We start from the raw sequence: 20,917 nt of genomic DNA, 5'->3' as shown, positions 1-20,917 counted from the left end.
ATTTACCCCAGTTAACTTTTAGACCAGAGTAGGTGGTGTGTACATTAATAATATCATGTGCCGCCCCCAGATCTCTGTCTGCATTAGCTAGATATCGCAGCATGTCGTCTGCAAACATGGATATCTTTTCAGTGACCCCTCCCATTTTGAGTCCTTCTATTCTGGGCAATTGTCTTATCATGTAAGCTCGAGGTTCCATGGCCACTGCAAAGAGCAAGGGAGACAGCGGGCACCCCTGCCTAGTTCCCCTGTTAAGCATGAATGGGCAGGAGGAGTTGTGATTCGTGCGTATAGAGGCCTCAGGAGCCCTGTATAACATTTGTACCCATTTCAGGAACTTGGCAGGAAAACCCATAAATTTCATCACCGCCCACAGATAGGACCATTCCACTGAGTCAAATGCCTTCTCATTGTCTAGGGCAGCAACGACTCTAGTGGTGGAGTTGTCATGGGTCACTGTGAGATTTGTGTACAGCCTCCTAATATTTATGTCTGTGGTCCTTGTGGGAATAAATCCTGACTGGTCTATATCAATTAGTTGCATAATAACCGTATTAAGTGGTCTGGCAAGAATTTTTGCCAGTATTTTGGCATCGCAGTTCATTAAAGAAATCGGTCTATAGGAGGTGCATTGTTTAAGATCTTTATTTGGCTTTGGAAGAACTATAATTAGGGCCTTGTTCATCGAATCTGGCAGGGGAATGCACTCTCTGACTTCATTAAATAGTTGAACCAGACTGGGGGTCAGCTCTTTTTGAAATGCTCTATACCATTCCATAGGGAGTCCGTCTACACCAGGCATTTTCCCTCTCGGAAAGGAGTTAATAGCTTCTGCAATTTCTTGGGCTGAGTCCAATAATAGCCGACCTTGTATATCTAATGTTGACATATCTATCCTCCCCAGGTACCTCAGTATGGCTTCATAGTTAAATTCTAGTTTGGAGCTATAAAGGTTTGCATAATATTCCTTGAATGTGTCATTTATTTCCCTGGGGTCAGTTGTAGATAGCCCTGGCCTCTTTTCTATTACTGGTATCGCTGTTTGTTGGGTGAGATCCCTACTGAGGTAAGCCAATAGTTTACCACATTTATCTCCTGACTCAAGGACGTTTGTTTTTTGGTATATAATACTTTTCTTAACCGCCTCCGTTTGGGCTAGGAGGAGTGCTGCTTGTGCATTTTGCCAGGCAGCCATGGTGTCCGGATTTGGGTTGGCTACATAATGAGCTTCTGTGGACTCCACTTCCTGTTGTTTCCCCTCTATATGTACCACGGCTTGTTTCTTGGCCTGTCGTATTAACATGGAGTACTCCCCCCTGATATACGCTTTAAGAGCGTCCCAGACAACGGAGTTGGTAGCTGTTCCTGCATTTATTGCTAAGAATTCTGTAATTGAGGAGGCCATGGGCGTTAACAGATCTGGATGATTTATCCAGTGTTGACTCGGGCGCCATGTATTATCCTGGGGTTCAGGGCTGACTTGAATAGTAAGACTAATGGGAGAGTGATCTGAGATCCCCCTGGTTAGAATTTGAATTCCCATAGTTGCCCGTGCAACCTCTGGTGACCCCAGTGCTAGGTCTATACGAGAGAGGGTATTATGGGCAAAGCTAAAGCAAGTAAACTGTTTAACCCCTTTGTTGCGGACTCTCCACAGATCTGTTTAGTGAAACGTGTCCACCCATTTCAATAGTGCTGGATCAGATCTGGTTGGAATTGGAATTGCCAATGAGAAGGCATTTGACTCAGTGGAATGGTCCTATCTGTGGGCGGTGATGAAATTTATGGGTTTTCCTGCCAAGTTCCTGAAATGGGTACAAATGTTATACAGGGCTCCTGAGGCCTCTATACGCACGAATCACAACTCCTCCTGCCCATTCATGCTTAACAGGGGAACTAGGCAGGGGTGCCCGCTGTCTCCCTTGCTCTTTGCAGTGGCCATGGAACCTCGAGCTTACATGATAAGACAATTGCCCAGAATAGAAGGACTCAAAATGGGAGGGGTCACTGAAAAGATATCCATGTTTGCAGACGACATGCTGCGATATCTAGCTAATGCAGACAGAGATCTGGGGGCGGCACATGATATTATTAATGTACACACCACCTACTCTGGTCTAAAAGTTAACTGGGGTAAATCTGCATTATTCCCAATAGACCCCCTGCCAACCCCCCCCCGCCAGCACTACCTCAAGGCTTGAACTGGACAGACCATTTCAAATACCTGGGCATTAACATCTATTTGGACCCGGGTAAATTTGTGGAGCTAAATATAATGCCCTTAATTCAGGGGTCCACGTCCTTGTTGAGTACGTTATTAAAGTCTCCCATAAGTATTATAGGGGCCATGGGTAGTGTAGATATTTTGCTCATTACCATATACAGTATGGAGTCTGAGAATGGCGGTGGGATGTCCATATTGGCAATCGTCCATTGCCTGCCCATAATAGAGAAGTGTACTATCAGAAACCTACCCCCAGGGTCAGATATCACAGTATGCAGGGTATACGTACACGTTTTCGCTATGAGGAATGACACCCCTTGTAAGAACCATCTGGGATTTGAACACTTGGGACTGGGGTTGCTGGACTTTAAGTGCACAGTCGGTGCACTTACCAAGTGAGCCACTGGAGGCTCTTGGGGCTGTTCCTGATCCTGTTATAGTAATCTGTATCTTGTTACGTTTCCAGTTTGTCTCCTCCCTGGTCTCCTCCCTTCTTGTTACCCTCATGGGTTTTGTGTTCTATAATCAATTGCTCTTTATAAACCACGCCCTGAGCCTTGCTCAGGGGTGAGTCATTGAATGGATTCTGTTTGTTCCTGACCTAAACCTTGAAAATCTTGAATCTGTTTGAATCTGAATCTGTTTGGTTTTGTTCCTGAATCTGTTCCTGGATATTCCAAGTTCTTGAATCTTGTTCCTGTGTTTTTGTTCCAGCTTTTAATTGCCTGCCTGGTAAAGACTTTATTTTTGACCTGTTCCTGTTTTGCTTCAGTTCCATTAAATCCAGTATATTTCACCATGCCTGCTTCAAGTATTTGTGGCTTTTTCCCTGGGCTTCCACCACACGCACTACCAAGTGTGAATTTAACTCCTGTTGCAGCAGTTTCCCGCTGTGAACGTTCCAGAATGACTCAGCCAAACTGCAGGAAGCCTTTGGGTAAGCCCTCCATGCCTTCAAGTCCCGTTGTTGAACTGCAACTCCCTTGGGATGGAGAAGGTGAGGCCAAAGGTCAGGATACCACCGCTCCGCTGACCACTGAGATGCAAATCTCTACCCTCCTTCTTCGCCTAGAGGTACGTGAGAGGAAGCAGGACTATATTATTCAAAGTCTGCATTTTCTTTTTGACAAGCTAGATGCAGTTCAGCAAAACTCTGCTTTAGTTCCTATGTCTGCTCCATGCTTGCAGTCTGCTTCAGTACCTGTGTCAGCTCCATGCTTGCAGTCTGCTTCAGTACCTGTGTCAGTTCCATGCTTGCAGTCTGCTTCAGTTCCTGTGTCCGCTCCAGAGGGGTCTTCATTGCCGCTGCTCACAGCTCCAGAGGGGCCTATCCTGCAGCAACGGCTGCCCACAGCTCAAGAGGGACCTATCCTGAAGCAACCACTGCTTACGGCTTCCCAGCCAGTCCGTGCTCCTGTGATGGCTTCCCAGCCGGTCCGTGCTCCTGTGATGGCTTCCCAGCTGGTCCGTGCTCCTGTGATGGCTTCCCAGCCGGTCCGTGCTCCAGTGATGGCTTCCCAGCCGGTCCGTGCTCCAGTGATGGCTTCCCAGCCGGTCCGTGCTCCAGTGATGGCTTCCCAGCCGGTCCGTGCTCCAGTGATGGCTTCCCAGCCGGTCCGTGCTCCAGTGATGGCTTCCCAGCCGGTCCGTGCTCCAGTGATGGCTTCCCAGCCGGTCCGTGCTCCAGTGATGGCTTCCCAGCCGGTCCGTGCTCCAGTGATGGCTTCCCAGCCGGTCCGTGCTCCAGTGATGGCTTCCCAGCCGGTCCGTGCTCCTGTGATGGCTTCCCAGCCGGTCCGTGCTCCTGTGATGGCTTCCCAGCCGGTCCGTGCTCCTGTGATGGCTTCCCAGCCGGTCCGTGCTCCAGTGATGGCTTCCCAGCCGGTCCGTGCTCCAGTGATGGCTTCCCAGCCGGTCCGTGCTCCAGTGATGGCAGCCCAGCCGGTTCCCGCTCCAGTGATGGCAGCCCAGCCGGTTCCCGCTCCAGTGATGGCAGCCCAGCCGGTTCCCGCTCCAGTGATGGCAGCCCAGCCGGTTCCCGCTCCAGTGATGGCAGCCCAGCCGGTTCCCGCTCCAGTGATGGCAGCCCAGCCGGTTCCCGCTCCAGTGATGGCAGCCCAGCCGGTTCCCGCTCCAGTGATGGCAGCCCAGCCGGTTCCCGCTCCAGTGATGGCAGCCCAGCCGGTTCCCGCTCCAGTGATGGCAGCCCAGCCGGTTCCCGCTCCAGTGATGGCAGCCCAGCCGGTTCCCGCTCCAGTGATGGCAGCCCAGCCGGTTCCCGCTCCAGTGATGGCAGCCCAGCCGGTTCCCGCTCCAGTGATGGCAGCCCAGCCGGTTCCCGCTCCAGTGATGGCAGCCCAGCCGGTTCCCGCTCCAGTGATGGCAGCCCAGCCGGTTCCCGCAGCCCAGCCGGTTCCCGCTCCTGTGCCCGCAGCCCAGCCGGTTCCCGCTTCTGTGCCCGCAGCCCAGCCGGTTCCCGCCACTGTGCCAGTTCCCATGACGGTGGTTCCTGTTGATGCCCCCATTCCGGGTCCCTGTAACTACACTAAAAAGCTGGGGACTAGCCGACTTTGGGATCGCCCGGTGGTCGATCCTCAAGGGGGGGTAATGTAAGAACCATCTGGGATTTGAACACTTGGGACTGGGGTTGCTGGACTTTAAGTGCACAGTCAGTGCACTTACCAAGTGAGCCACTGGAGGCTCTTGGGGCTGTTCCTGATCCTGTTATAGTAATCTGTATCTTGTTACGTTTCCAGTTTGTCTCCTCCCTTCGTGTTACCCTCGTGTGTTTTGTGTTCTATAATCAATTGCTCTTTATAAACCAAGCCTTGCTCAGGGCTGAGTCATTGAATGTATTCTGTTTGTTCCTGACCTAAACCTTGAAAATCTTGAATCTGTTTGGTTTTGTTCCTGAATCTGTTCCTGAATCTTGTTCCTGTATTTTTGTTCCAGCTTTTGATTGCCTGCCTGGTAAAGACTTTATTTTTGACCTGTTCCTGTTTTGCTTCAGTTCCATTAAATCCTGTATATTTCACCATGCCTGCTTCAAGTATTTGTGGCTTTTTCCCTGGGCTTCCACCACACGCACTACCAAGTGTGAATTTAACTCCTGTTGCAGCGGTTTCCTGCTGTGAACGTTACACTCCTCTAGAGTAGCTGGAATAAGGTGCATGATATGCTGCCGCTACACATGGTTTTTTGAGTGTCATGAGTTTACCCCCGTCTAAATGTGTCTATTGAAGCAGTATAATTTGTGGGTTCTGCTTTCTCGGGAACTTGTTCACCAGACCCCTTTTTATTGGGTCACCCAGGCCCCTAACATTCCAAGACATCAACTTAATGCTACACATTTACAATCAGATAGTACATGAACTGCAGTATAACTTCCCATTACCCTTCCAACCTTCAACACCATAATGTATTCTTTTTTGGCACCGGAAATGGTAGTCCAGACAGCAAGTAAAGTCTCTCGTGGTGCATTGCAAACAAGATCAGTAAAGCACTGTTTAACTACCCCCACCCTATCCACCACCAACCCCAACCTGTAGTGGATCTGACTCCCAAGAACTGTTAAAAGTAACAAGACCAGAGTCTCAATAGGTAAAGATATGCTCGTCAGTGTCAGTTATGGATGGTGGCCCCGTGCCGGCACCCTCACAGGATATATATGTGTGCATCCTAAGGCATAAATATGCAAGTATGTTACCATAGAATATGGTTGTGCTGGGATTTATCTCACACTTATCTGCGTGGAGATCTCCCAGGTCTGTTATCCAGCCATGCATCCACTTCCCTGGCCGTTGTAAAGAAGTGGGTTTGGCCATTAGCAACCACCCGCAGTTTAGCTGTATAAAGCATAGCATACGGCAGCTGCAGTTGTATCAGCCGTTTCTTAACTTCTGTGAACTTCATGCGTTGTTTACGGATCTCAATCGAGTAGTCTGGGTAGACGGATATTCTGGAGTTTTCTTACATGATGTTCCCTTTGTTCTGTGCTTCTTGTAGTATTTCCCATAGTCACCCATGGCCAGCATTCACCGAATGGGTTAACATCCCCGTGGGCCAGCGGACAGGACCTCCCTCAATAATAAAAGGCTGCACCTCCCATAATCCATTAGTCTTTTTGTCCTGTCCGGGCCAGGGGATAGTTTAGTCTTACATGAGCAAGGACATACTAATAAAGGAAGGTAAGCCTGTAAGCTCCCCTGTTAAGGGGTTAGCATGGCAAGGATAATTACCTTATAGATCTCTCCTCCCGCTTGCGGGTCAGGGGATTTCTGGAAGAAAGAACACTGCAGTGTTCAGAGGTGGCTAGTATTCCTCCCGATGATGGGTCAGGAGAGCCGATTTTGCCCAGGTACAGCATCAGCAGGGAAGCGTGTGTGAAAGCGTCTTCAGCGTTGGAAGCTTCCGGCGGCCATCTTGCTAAAGGTAAGGTGCGTACAAGGTCATAAGGAAGCTTTCAGCGGCCATCTTGGTAAGGTAAAAGACGCAGTATCTGTGCCGAAAGGAAAAGACGTCGGCGGAAGTGGCCGTTCGGCCATCTTTGATGAGGGAAAAGATGCGGTTTGAACGGATTGGCGCCAATAGTAAAGTAAGCAGCGTTTTTTCCCAGCGCAATGGATTTAATGCGCTTTCCAGTACCTGGGGCAAAGAAGTTATGAGGTATGCAGGTGTCATCCTCAGTTACTTAAGCAATAGCACACTTCCTGCAGCGGCCATTGCCAAGCAGTATACTGAGCACTAAGGAGTTAGTTGCAGGTATGTGATGTGCTTTGTGTTCAGCCAAAATAATCTCTTTGAGTTAATGCTGAAAATGTTATACTCTCTTTACCTAGTTTTCAACAATGGAACCTGGTATGACTGAGAAAACCACTCAACCCCGAGGGAAAAGGTGAGGTAGTATTGAGAGTAATGACTTATGTGGATCAGGAGGTTTGATTTTAATAAATGTTATTATTTGTTCAGCCTTCCTGCCTCAGATGCAAAGAAAGACAAGTCACCAGAGAAGTCTTCAGCATCAACAGAAATACGGCAAGAACCTGGTACATCTGTATCACAGGAAAATCAGCTGTTTGCAGAATCCTTGGCTTCGGTTATAAAGCAAGCAGTTATTCAAGGATTTCAGGAAGTTTCAAGTTCTAGGAAAAGACCTAGACATACAAGACAAGCAGAATCCTTATCTGATGTATCAGAAGGAGATTTATCTGAAGATCCTGAGGGCTTTTCACAGATAGGATCGGAAGAGGGTGAAATAGATTCGGAAGAAGAATCGACCTTTGACATAGCAATTATCGATCCACTAATTAAAGCAGTCAGACAGACCCTGACTTTTCCGACAGAAACAGCAAAACTCTCTGCAGCAGATAAGCTATTTCCCTCTTCACGGAAGAAGGCAACAAGTTTTCCAGTCCATTCCTCTATAAAAGATATTATTAATACTGAGTGGAAAAAGACTGAAAAAAGAGCTCAAACAGCTGGGAAATTTAATAAAAAATATCCCTTTGATGAACAAGAGGCAAAGTTTTGGGAGTCTCCACCTAAGGTGGATGCGGCCATAGTTCGTTTGGCTAAGAAGACGACCCTGCCAGTGGATGATGGGGCAGTATTCAGAGAGCCTATGGAGAAGAAAATAGAATTCAATCTGAGGAAAGAATTTGGAGCTGCAGGGGCAGCCTGTAAGCCTGCAGTGGCTCTGACGTCAGTATCTAGAGCATTGAAAGTATGGCTGTCTGAGCTGGGGGAAGCAATCTCATCCAATGTGAAAAGGCCGAAGCTCTTAGAGATGCTTTCAGATTGCAAGATGGCTACGGAATTTATGTCGGAGGCTTCATTGGATCTAGTGCATTTATCAGCAAGATCGATGGCCCTGTCGGTGGCAGCCAGGAGAGCATTATGGTTGAAAGCTTGGGCAGCTGATACTGCTTCCAAGTCTAATCTATGCCAGTTGCCATTTGAAGGTGAAATGTTGTTTGGCGAAAAGCTAGATGCAATTATTAAGAAGCTATCCGGAGGCAAAAGTGTGTTTCTTCCTCAAGAAAACCTAACCAAAAGAGCCCGCTATGAACCCAGTTATGGGAAAGCGAGGGATAAAACGTTTAGAACATCCAGACAATACAAGCCTGGGAAGGAAAACTCCAGACAATCTTCGTGGAGATCAGGCCGTCAAAGTTCTAAAGGGTCGGCAAGAAGACCTGGAGGTTTTTCCTCTGCCCCTTCGACTTCCAATCAACAATGAAGGTGGCAGGGCTCAGAACATGGTAGGGGGCAGGTTAGCCGAATTCTCCCATGTCTGGGCCAGAACCATTCAAGACGGTTGGGTACAGAAGGTGATAGAGTCAGGATTCGTTCTAGAATTCAAATCAGTACCCAGGAAAGATTTTTTCATTATGTCAACCTTCAAAGATGGAGAGACAAGCAAAGTGGTCGTACAAAAATACTTAGACCAAATGTTCGAGTCAAGGGCGATAGAATCAGTTCCTTTAGAGGAAAAATTCAAAGGCCTTTACTCAAGACTTTTTCTAGTGAAGAAAGCATCAGGAACCTTGAGACCTGTTCTGGATATGCGAAGAGTAAACAATTTTCTGCAAGCAAGAAAATTCAAAATGGAGTCTCTGGCTTCCATCATACAGGCAATCTCAAAAGAAGATTGGTTGACAAGCATAGACTTAAAAGATGCTTACTTCCACATTCCAGTCTCAAGAGAACACAGAAAGTATATGAGATTTGCAGTAGGGGACATTCATGTACAGTTCAGGTGCCTACCATTTGGGCTCTCCCAGTCTCCAAGAGTGTTTACAAAGGTGCTAGTAACACTCATAGCAGAACTAAGGAAGGAAGGTCTAGCAGTATATCATTACCTAGACGATATCTTGGTAGTGTCAAACTCAAGAGCCGAAGCCGGAAGACATACTTCAAGGGTTCAAGAGTTCCTACTAGCCCATGGATGGGTAATAAACAAACAAAAGAGCAATTTAATTACCCAACAAACCCTTCAGTATCTGGGAGCTCTCTTTCAGACAGATCAAAATCTAGTCAGTCTTCCGGTTGAAAAGCAGGAAAAACTTATCAATCTGCTAGGAAGTTTCAGAAAGCAGAAGACCGTGTCAGTGCATCAATGCCTAAGAGTATTAGGCACCATGTCGGCAACCTGTCAAGTAGTCAGATGGGCAAGGTGGCATACAAGGCCCTTGCAAAATTTTCTGCTAAGGAAAGTGAGACATCCTCATCTACACCTGCAGTGGTAGAAATACCTCGAGAGGTAAAAAGAAGTTTAATCTGGTGGTGCGATCCCAAAAACCTTGCAAGAGGCGTACCCTTGGAGGAGCCAGAGTGGGTGACATTAACCACCGACGCATCAAGTGTGGGGTGGGGAGCACACATAGAAGAGAGATATGTGCAAGGCACCTGGAAAGGAGAAAATATTTCCTCAAACATTCTAGAGTTAAGAGCCATAAGAAAATCTCTTTTTTCTTTTTCTCACCTGTTGAAGAACAAACAAGTGAAGATTGTGACAGACAACACAACGGCAGTGGCATATATAGTGAAACAAGGGGGCACCAGAAGCCTGTCGTTGATGGAAGAAGTAAAACCACTCTTTCAGTGGGCAGAAAGTTGGCTGGAAGGGTTGACAGCAGTTCACCTTCCAGGGAAAGAAAATCTAAAAGCAGACTTCCTCAGCAGGACGGTTCTGGATCCAGGGGAGTGGTCCTTACACAGAAGTATATTCGAAGACATTATAAAGAGGTGGGGACAACCAGAGATAGATGTCATGGCATCCCCTCAGAACAAGAAATGCCAGCAGTATTACTCAAGATTCCCCTACGAAGGGTCCTGTGCAGTGGACGGACTAAGGCAAAGTTGGTCGGGAAGTCTGATCTACATTTTTCCTCCCTTTCCGTTGGTTTGGAGGATACTGAAAAAGATAAAGAGAGAGAAGGTAGAGGCAATTGCGATCATTCCCTACTGGCCCAGGAGGCCTTGGTTCCCTCTCCTCCAGAAGTTGGCAACAGAAGAACCTATGATGATTCCGATCTTTCCGGGGTGGTTGCCACAGGGAGCAATCCAATTCCAGGAAAACAATCATTTATCTTTGATGGCCTGGCGGTTGAGAGGGAAAGATTGAAGAGCTTCTCTCTTCCAGAGGAAATCATCAATTTATTAATGAAGTCTAGAAAAAATAGTACTTCCTCCCAATATTATAAAATCTGGGAAAAGTTTGCAAAATTTGTGACAGAGAAAGAGGAAGATCCTTTGTCTCCTTCTCCAGCAGTTTTGGTAGGTTTCTTATTCTCGGGATTTGAGATGAATTTACAAATCAGTACGTTAAGAGGCCAAGTGTCAGCAATATCAGCCCTGACTGGTAAAGCATGGGCAGAAGAACCTCTCGTAAAAAGATTCTTTAGTGCCCTTATTAGAGTAAAACCAATGAAGAAAAGTTTTATTCCTCCTTGGGATCTTCCCTTTGTTTTGAAAATCCTGATGGGAGCACCATTTGAGCCATTGGAAGACTCCTCCTTATGGAACATGACGCTGAAAGTAGTTCTGCTGGTAGCAGTGACTTCAGCCTGCAGAGTGGGAGAAATATCAGCCTTCGCAGCCTCAGAGCCGCATACGGTGATATTTGAAGACAAGGTGATATTAAGACCTGCATTTGGTTTTTTACCAAAAGTCGTCTCAAAATTCCATTTAGATTTGGAAATAATCCTTTTGTCCAGATCCTAAGTCATCAAGGGAAGAATTATGGCATACTCTGGATCTAGTGAGAGCCATAAAGATTTATCTGGAAAGAACAAAGGCGTTGAGAAAATCAGAAAGATTGTTCATAATCCCAAATGGTTCAAGGAAAGGTCAAGCTCCAGCTAAAAGAACAATTACAATTAGTTCTTGGATTGTTGCAGCTATCGCAAAAACCTACAATATTGCAGGCAGGAAGGTTCCCAGAGGGTTGAAGGCACACTCTACCAGGGCATTAGCAAGTTCCTGGGCGACAGAGGCCGGGGTGTCGCCGGAGAGCATCTGCAGATCAGCAAGATGGTCTTCAATCAATACGTTTGTGAAACATAAGTTGGATGTTTTGTCCTCCCAAGAAGCTATGTTTGGGAGAAAAATATTGCAGTCTGTATTTCATTCTGTTGATTAAAAATTTTCTGTTATGCAAATCGTTCCCTCCCTCATTATTTAGCTTGGGGAATTCCCATTCGGTGAATGCTGGCCATGGGTGACTATGGGAAAACAGGAAATTGTTTATACATACCGTAATTTCTGTTTCCTGGTCACTCTCCATGGCAGCATTCACCGGGTAGTTTCCCACCCCGATTTGGGGGACTGCTTTATACCTAGACTAATGGATTATGGGAGGTGCAGCCTTTTATTATTGAGGGAGGTCCTGTCCGCTGGGATGTTAACCCATTCTGTGAATGCTGCCATGGAGAGTGACCAGGAAACAGAAATTACGGTATGTATAAACAATTTCCTGTTTTTGTCTCTGTAGTTGAGGAGCCGTGCAATCATGGATCATGGCAGGGCTCCCGGTGGAGGAGGTCTGCCAGGCACCCTATGGGCGCGTTCAATAACAAATGTAGGTGAGATCGATGGGAAGGTTCTCTGGAGCCACTGTTCTAGAAAAACCTCAGGACGACCTCCCTCTGCTCTCTCTGGTAGACCAAGAGATCGAATATTGTTGCGTCGTAGCCTGTTTTCAAGGTCATCTGCTTTAGCCTCCGTATTGGCCAGTCTTATTTCCATGGACTGTATCCGCTCCTGGAAAGGGTTAACTGTATCCTCAAGTTCACCCACACATCTCTCAACCTCTCCGGTGCGTTCTCTATTGTTTTGTATGTCATGCCGAAGTATAGTAAAGTCAGAGCGAAGTTCATCCATTTTACCAATAGTGGTGGCATGGTTGCTGTGCAGCAGGGATACTATCTCAGCCAGGGTGTTGCTCTCCAGCAGGGTAGAGGCAGAGCTATTTGCTATGTCTCCAGGCTCTAGTGAGGCTGCCTGTTGCGTGCTTGTCCCCTCCCCCATCTCCAGTGAAACTTGGGGCTCCTGCATGATTTCGTCGGCCACCTCCAGAACAGGGGGATTAACTGCGGCCCTGCTGCCCCTATCACTAGGCTAACGGGCAAAGCGCTCCAATTTGTGCGCAGCTTGAGCGCCTATATCTAGAGTGTGCTGCTCACTTTGCTGCTGCTGTTGCTGTGCTGCGTCTACAGAGCGCCTGCGGCCGCCATCTTGAATTTTTGCCTCTGCTTGCGTGCGCCTCGGTTTTGGCGTTTGAGTGCGGTTTCTGCCCATTCCAACTTTGCAGTCAGCGGAGCGGTAGGGGGATTCATAGGTAAGGTACCCAGCCCTCAGGATGCACTTATCATGGGCTGATAGTGGGTTCCGGTACGGAGCTCTGTTCAGCACGTCTTTCCTCCTCTACATGCGGCCCGCCCCTCCCCCACCAATTTAATTTTTAACTGACGAATTCTCAGTACTGGTCACTTTTTAATTTATTACATTAATTGCTACAACAAACATTAATTAAAAGGTGTTTAATTAATGCAGCACAGGCACTTTATAATTTAATTGGATCAACTGTGATTAACTAATGAATTGATACAATATTAAGAATTTTATAAATCAATTGTCTCACGTTTTAACACCAGAATATTCAGTTGGGAAAAACACACAGAGCCGGTGTAGCAACAATCAATATTTTATTGGTTGTATAAAAACAAGCACAAGCACTTTATATTTATTTGTCACATGGTGTATGGCTAAGATACTGTTGTTAATCAAGTGGTGAATGAATTGAGTGGAAGAAGTAATCTACTTTGTTAATTGATACACCAACCAGAGAAGTGTTTTTTTTTTTTATAACTACTAAAGGCATCATACAGTCACAAACAAGGTTCTTTTTTTTTAAACAATTTTCAACATTTTATCCTTGTGTGTTCTGTAGATTTAGGACACTTTAATAAAGAAAGTTAGTGAAATACTATTATTAATAGACTCCATTTTTATCAAAAAAAATTTTCAGCAAAAATATAATTAATCCTCATTGGAGTCAAAACAATCCTATTGGGTTTATTTAATGTTTAGATGTTTTCTTAGTAGATTTACATTGGGTTATAAATAAAAGGCACTTAAGTTTTGCCCAGTAGATAGAATTTACTGGTCACCTGTTTAAAAACTAACATTTTATTGGTTACTATGGGTTGCTGCTCCTGGGCAAACTTAGTGCTTAGAACACTCTGGATAATAGATGCCACACATGTACTGATACTGTATTGTGTATAAGGTGATCTCCTACTATCCTGTAAACCAGATATTGAGTTCCTATTTTAGGACAATGGTGGCACATCTGCAATTCCCCAGTTGCTTTGTACTTTAGCAAGTCCTTGATGTTTAAAAATAGTGGCCTGGATTAAGGTGACTAAGTATTAGTGGGAGTGTAGCATCTGGTCCCGGTGCTTTCAATTCCAGTAGCCTCTAAAAATATATTGCTATTGCACTCAATACTCACCTGGGCTCTATAAAAAGCAAAAATACTTTTACTTGTTTACTTGTTCCAAGACAAAAGCGTAAGGTGCTATGTTTATGGACAGCGTCAAAGCTGAATAGCATCACATTAACCTCTCAATCGTTTTCCATCTAATACATGACAGAGACATTCTTCTCTGTCATGTAAAGTACTTTATCAGATTTAAAATTTGGATATATCAACAGCTTCTTCTAACATCATGCAACACTCCATGTGATGAAACTTATACATTGTACAGGTATGGGACCTGTTATCCAAAATGTTCTGGATCTGGGGTTTTCCGGATAACATAAAAGGACAAGAAAGTCTGGAGAGTCTTTGCAAGTGTGTAGTTTTATTATCGCACTACATGTTTCGGACCCATCTGGCCCTTCCTCTGGTGCATGTTTGCACCAGAGGAAGGGCCAGATGGGTCCGAAACATGTAGTGCGATAATAAAACTACACACTTGCAAAGACTCTCCAGACTTTCTTGTCCTTTTATGTTACTGAGGTGGAGATGGCTACTCCATTGGTCTGTGGAAGAGTCTAACTTACTAAAAGCTACTGGTGGATCACTGAGGAATAATTTCCGGTTTTCCGGATAAGGGGTTGTTCCTTAATTTGGATCTCCATAATCCAATAGGATTGTTTTGCCTCCAATAAGGATTAATTATATTTAAGATGGAATCAAGTACCAGGTTCCATTTTATTATAACAGAGAAAAAGGCAATGCTTTGACATTTGTTAAAATGGAATCTATGGGATATGGCCTTCCTGTAATGCTAGGTTTCTGGGTAACGGATCCCATACCTGTATTATATTTTCATGATAATTCTCCTTTAATAGTGAAATTAAACTCATAGTTTATAAAGTGAATTTAGAGTGAAACTTAGATTCCTTCCAATCCTGCAGTACTAGATAGACCTTTAAAGTGAAATACAGGTATGGGATCTGTTGTCCAGAAAGCTCTGAATTACGTAAATGCTGTCTCCCATAGATTCTATTTTATCCAAATTCAATTTTTTTTTAAATGATTTCCCTTTTCTCTGTAATAATAAAAAAGTGCTGTATCTATCCAGTGTAAGGCTAACTATAGAGATTCTCACTGGTGGTGTATCCTGTTGGCTCTGTAATCAGGGCTGCCATCAGGGGGCATAGGGGGTAAATTTGTTCTGGACCCGGACCTTAACGGGGGGCTCTGCTGTGCTGCACTTTTAGAATTAGCTGGGCCCATCGCTGAACCACCGAAGACCCGAAGCCGCAAGCATAGCCGAAGCTGCAAAAAGACCCGAAGTGCCAAAGACCCGAAGCCATGAATAGACCCGAAGTAGAAGCCCAGAAACCGCAAAAAGACCCGAAGCCTCAAAAGGAGCCTAAGGTAAGTTCCTCTGAACACCAATGCTTTTTTTTTTTTTTTATTAAACCCCTGGCCAACATATTCTGATGGTGGCCCTGTCTGTAATTATGTTTGTACTTAAAAAAGCTTGTGTAGTACAAAGGAAGACTTTTATTATTCCATGACTCTGGCTATGCCTGGTGCCGTGATCCTTAACTGGCAGATTTCGGGCATACACAAGCCTATCCTCTAACTGCAGAGTGAATACCAGTAGTACAGACACCTCTTTGGTGTTGCCAAAATGCTTTGAAAAAATATCTGCTCTTTATGCCAGTTATCTGTTAAATAGATTTCATCCAATTCCCGTAAGCCACTCTTGTTCCCAGTTACAAAAGACACCATCTTTCTCAAAATCTTTATTTTCCTTTAATGAACACATGCATTAGTAGCTCTGTGTTTTCCAAACAAGTTTGCTATCATCATTTATAAATAATGTTAACGGTGAGCAGCATTTCATTGTGGTCCAAGAATACAGCAAGAAATTGTATATTGAAACCGTACATCTCCAGGTCTAGTGTGCGCATTCACATACACATTCACTATAGCAAGAACAAAGCAGTTACTTACACTTTACAGGTGTGGGAAATAGAAATACAGGCAGTAACATATATACTTATGTACCAAGATCCCATTGTTTACCAACTGAGTGCCTCCAAAGAATTGAAAATTCGGGGGCTCAATATATTAACCCTTTCGCTGATGGTGATTTTAAAAAGATGAAGCCTTTCAACCCCTTTATCCACTACAGACATTGCTAGTCTACAGCATAGAAAAAACAAGAGACCCCTTTTCCAGAATACTGTAAGTCCCAATCATTCAACATAATAGATCCTATTTCCCAATGATATATACAGTAATATTTGAATCTGCTCTTAGGTCTGGTATGTGTGGCGTGTTTGTGGGCAAGGCACAAAGGCCTGTATCCACTGAGAAGCACTGAGACATAATGCACTAATTAGCTAAAGTAAATGGAGCAGAAATCACATTAAGCTCAGTCCGTGCTGTCAAGGCAGAAAGACTGCCAAGTTCAGCTTCTTTACACAAACGTCAGCCGTATCATGAAGGCCGTCATTGCTTTTTTTAGGTCACTGTAAATATGACACATTTTCAGGATTTACACTACAGTAAACTCTTCTTGTTTTGCACTGCAAACCCTTTCCCAGTTAATGAGATTCACACCCCCAGTTAATGAGATTCACACCCCCAAAACATCACAAGTTTCATTGGCCACATCAAAACTGAAACAATATAATATCTTAATATTTCCATATAATTAACTGTCTTCTGCAGAGCACAGAAAGGTATAAATAAATATGCACAGAAATGTAAAAATATTATAAATACTAAGTTGCATTTAATAAGTAAATGTATGTTTCAAATTACGTACAAATTCAACTTAACAAACCTAAAGACCCTATCTCGTATGTAACCTGTGACTGCCTGTATACACACTGGCAGGAATAATAGATATTGCCCAAGAAACTATCATATACAGGAACTAAAAGTTTTTATCCTTTATCCAGAATTTCCTGGATCACACAATTATTTCACTTAGAATCATGTATTTGTGGAATATTAGATTTTAACAGGAAAATGTCAGGTTTTTGCTTTAGGTTGTCCTATGAGCTTTAAGTGCTATTCACCAATGCATCAAGCAGTCAGCAATTTTTTTTTAAGAATGTCTCTTTTAAAGCTGAACTATGATTTCTTAGTTCCCTCTTTATTTTACAAACACATTACAAAGGATAGAGGATCTTTGTGCTTATTAAAGTAACATAAAACATAAATATAAGATTTTGCATAATGACCTCAAATGTACGGCTAGGCAACTTTCATCATACACAATAATATATAAATAAATTGTTAATAAGCAAAATCTGGCTCTGGCTATTCCCTGATGTTGCAGCAGTCAGCTCCTTTCTAGCTAAGACTACAGTTCCCATATTGCATATTTTGTAATTAAAGGGATACTATCCTAATCCTGTACTGAAACCCTTTTTTAATAAGAGCAAACAGATTAATTTAGAAATTTGACGTGAGGCTAACCATTTTCTTACTTCCCCAAGTGCCCTCAGCCATATGACTTTGCTCTGATAAGCTAAAGTCTCACTTAACTGCGGCACTACAAGTTGCAGTGATGTGATTTGAAATTGTGCAAGGCATTGGCTAGAGGAGAGTAGCCTGCTGCAACATTGTTACTATGGTTCTTGTTGTTAGGACCAACAGTGCACAGAACATGATATACTGCATTCAGCAGTAACTTTAAAAGCCTTCTAATAAATGTATATTGCATCAAGGCATAGAGTCACATTTGTATTCATTATGCAATACTTTATATTTAGGTTTACATCCCCTTTAATTGTCACGTATTAAAGGAGGATGAAACCCTACCTGTCCCTTCAAAGGCCTTCCTTCCCAATCCTAAACTCTCAGTGCTTGGTCCTCCACAACTTTAAAGGAGCTGTAACATTAAAAATGAAAGTGTTTTAAAGGAATTGCTATAAATTCTGTTGTCCTGCACTAGTAAAACTAGTGTGTTTGCTTCAGAAACTAAACTATAGTTATATATATAAACAGCCATGGGGGCAGCCATTCAACCCAGGATACACATTAGATAACAGATAAGTTCTGATGAAGCCCATTGTATAGCGCTGAGCACTTATCTGTTATCTGCTGTGTATCCTGTGCCTTTTCTCCTTATTCAGTTTTGAATGGCTGCCTCCATGGGTACACAGCAGCTTAATTATATAAACTCTATATTAGAATTTCTGAAGCAAACTAGTGTACCAGTGCCGAGCAGCAGGACATTATATATTCATTACTGTAAAACATTTTAATTTTTTTGGTGTTACTGTTCCTTTAAACACTGCTAGTTTACATCCACAAACTACCAACTACTCCTGCCAACAAAACATGACATTCCTCAGATTAAGCTCCTGTTATTGTTCACTCAATCACTAAAGTTAATAGGAGAGCTGCTATGGAGTGATAAGGGTTGAGGTGGAGACCTAGCACACAAAACAGAAATATGGCCCTGTTGCCCTATGATGACATAAAGTCAGGCAGTGCATGTAAGCTGGATTCTCACTGGTGCATTTTCTTGCATGTATAATTAAATTTGTGATACTGATGATGGGGAGTTATGCAGTACAATGAGAAAATTCTGTGGAATGCAGTGACATTGGCTTCAAACCCTCTCAGCAAACCAAGGGATTAGATGCCATAAATCTAAAAGAGTCATGAGTTAAAAGAACAATATCATCCCGTTTCCTTGTTTTTCTTAAACAAAAAGCATATTCAAGTGCCGAAAAAATAGAAAAGTAATTTAATGGGGTGGGGAGTGGGGGAAGAAGCATAAAATAAAAATAACTGTCGGAGCACTCTTGCTATTTAAAGCTCAGCTGTGATTTGGCAAGTGAATGCAAAGGAGAAAGTGGAGGAAAGCTTTGATGTTACAGCAGGAGCAGAGTTTCCAAGGAGACAGATGAAGTGATAAACTCAACTGTATCAAGTGGAGGGGCCAGGCAATTCTCTCTCCAAAGAGGAAGATGGCATATTTGTGCTTACTGGCAGCTAGAAATCCTTATTTTGCTTAAATTAATTGGCAGTGAGCTTTTAAGGCTTTGTAACTGATACCAAGGCTGCATATTAGTTTGGCATAATAAGGGTCAATGAGAAGTTGGCACACACAATCTGATATATAAGGGATGTTCTGATTCCATATTCGGGCAAATATCAGACCAAATCCAGACCCCAATTTGCATTAAAAAAAATTTAACTTCAATAGTCTGTGCTCAAGGGGTAATCATAAAACAAAGGAATGCTTTGTGTACAGATTTTAACTCTTAGAAATATTTTTTCATGGCAACAAAGTAAGCCTAGATTTTAACCGTGTCTTACTATCAAGATGGCCATACACTGTCAGACTCTTCAACTTGTCTGACCAGTTGTCCCACCAGCCAGTTGGACAGATACTGTGCAAATGACCATACACAGCATTAATCGTCCAGGCTGATGGTACGGACAATTGAATTTAAAGGGGGTTGATCACCTTTGAGTTAAGAAGTTTTAGTCTGTTGTTGAGAGTGAGATTTCGAGATAATTTGCAATTGGTTTTCATTTTTCATTATTTGTGGGGTTTTTTTAAATTTATTTAGCTTTTGATTCAGGGGTCAGTGGCCTCCATTTGAAAACTGGAAAGAGTCAGAAGAAGTTAAATAATTAAAACTATAAAAAATGAAGGTCAATTAGAATTAGGCATTCTATAACATACAAAAAGTTAACATAAAGCTGAAACACCCCTTTAAAGGGAATTGAGGTACAGGCAGTGGCAGTTTTTCTGGATTTCATCTATGCTGAGGCACCATGCAAATGGCAACAGTGTGTATCAGCAGTTTGTACAGATCAAATGCCACGAATAGGTTGATTAGGCAGCATGGACAAAAGCATGTATGTATTTTACAGCAGTAACACATGCTACAGATACTCCTGATGCAGGCATATAAAGGTCCCTGACAGAGTAAGACTGATCCAAAGCAGGAATGTAGAGTCGCTATATAGCAGTGCAGTGGAGCCTTAAGGATAATTGTAATCACATAATATTAAGAGATAAATATTTTTCTATATACTTCATGTATATATTCCCTGTATTTATTACTTAATGACCATTATACATTATACTGCTGACTGGTAAACCTCAGATATTTATACATATTAATATATATAATAATATTTTGGTCATTCTCTTTATATCTCTCTCTCTCTATATAGATATACTTAAACGTCTGCACGCACAGGACAAGATGAAAGTAAAGTTAAGAAGGTGTCCTTGTTTCTGTGCAACCTGCAAACCCACTGAAAAAGAACTTCTAGTTGCTGTGCCTTTGTGTGTGTAGCTATGCTCCCACTGATCCAGGAGTTATTTTGGCACATAAAGCTTGTCCCCTCCTGTTCTCCTACCCTGGAACATTGTACAATATAATGTAATGGCACAAAAATAAAAATGCTAAGCTGCAGTTTCGGTTTTCTGAGCATGTGCAGATTAATGTATATATTCATACACACAGCGGTGAAAAAGCTGAACTATCCCAAAGTGGCCCTGGAGACAGAATCAGCATTAACAGCTGGGGTTAGAGGGGAGCACAAAAAGGCAAAATTAACTCTAATCAGACCATTCATTTTCTTCAAGTTCGGAGTCGTCGTCTGACTCGCTGTACTCCACGGCAATCCTTCGAGACAGTATGGTCGCCACATCATTGCCGACCGGTTCTTTCTTTGCCTCCTGCTCTCGTTGTTCTTGGACTTTCCGCAGTTGGAATCCTTGAAATGATGAAATTAGAGGGAAAATTAAATCAAAACTGAGTCATGTCATTGTTGGACTGCAATGCCCTGCTAATTACTGGCAAAGGCATTTACAGTAACATAACTACCCCCCCCCCCCCCCGTGGGGCCCAAGTGCAGTCGCATCCTGCAGTAGTTCAGCCACTGGACATTTAAGATCATGGGATTATGGTAGTAGAAGACACAGGTTAATATATATACTACATCATTTAACAAAACTATGCAGTACTGCAAGAAAAATGGATTCTTATTGTGCATGTGCAATATAATAAAATCCCTGCAGAGACTTAGTGCCATGTACAGAGTTAAGGCAATTGTTCTGCAAGCTGCAATGAGCCAGAGCCTGCCTTTGCAGCTCTTACACAATGCTTTGTATCCTTGAGCAGGCACCCTCCCATATTTTAAGGCACATGTTATGAATAAATATTCATAACATAAATACA

General features: G+C 43.5%; 1 protein-coding gene across 3 annotated transcripts in view; it reads right to left on the bottom strand.

Moving 5' to 3' along the window:
• Positions 1–20,917, bottom strand: part of LOC108700078 (wiskott-Aldrich syndrome protein family member 3) — a 79,694-nt gene that overhangs the window by 21,815 nt on the left and 36,962 nt on the right. For all 3 annotated transcript variants that reach the window (XM_041575113.1, XM_041575114.1, XM_018232947.2), the window contains exon 9: positions 20,306–20,453. In XM_041575113.1, the coding sequence (XP_041431047.1) occupies positions 20,306–20,453 (148 nt within the window). The remainder of the gene's footprint in view (positions 1–20,305; positions 20,454–20,917) is intronic.

Source organism: Xenopus laevis, chromosome 8S, assembly GCF_017654675.1.
Source record: "Xenopus laevis strain J_2021 chromosome 8S, Xenopus_laevis_v10.1, whole genome shotgun sequence".
In the NCBI taxonomy this organism is placed as follows: Eukaryota; Metazoa; Chordata; class Amphibia; order Anura; family Pipidae; genus Xenopus; species Xenopus laevis.
This window is presented reverse-complemented; position numbering and strand designations above follow the sequence as displayed.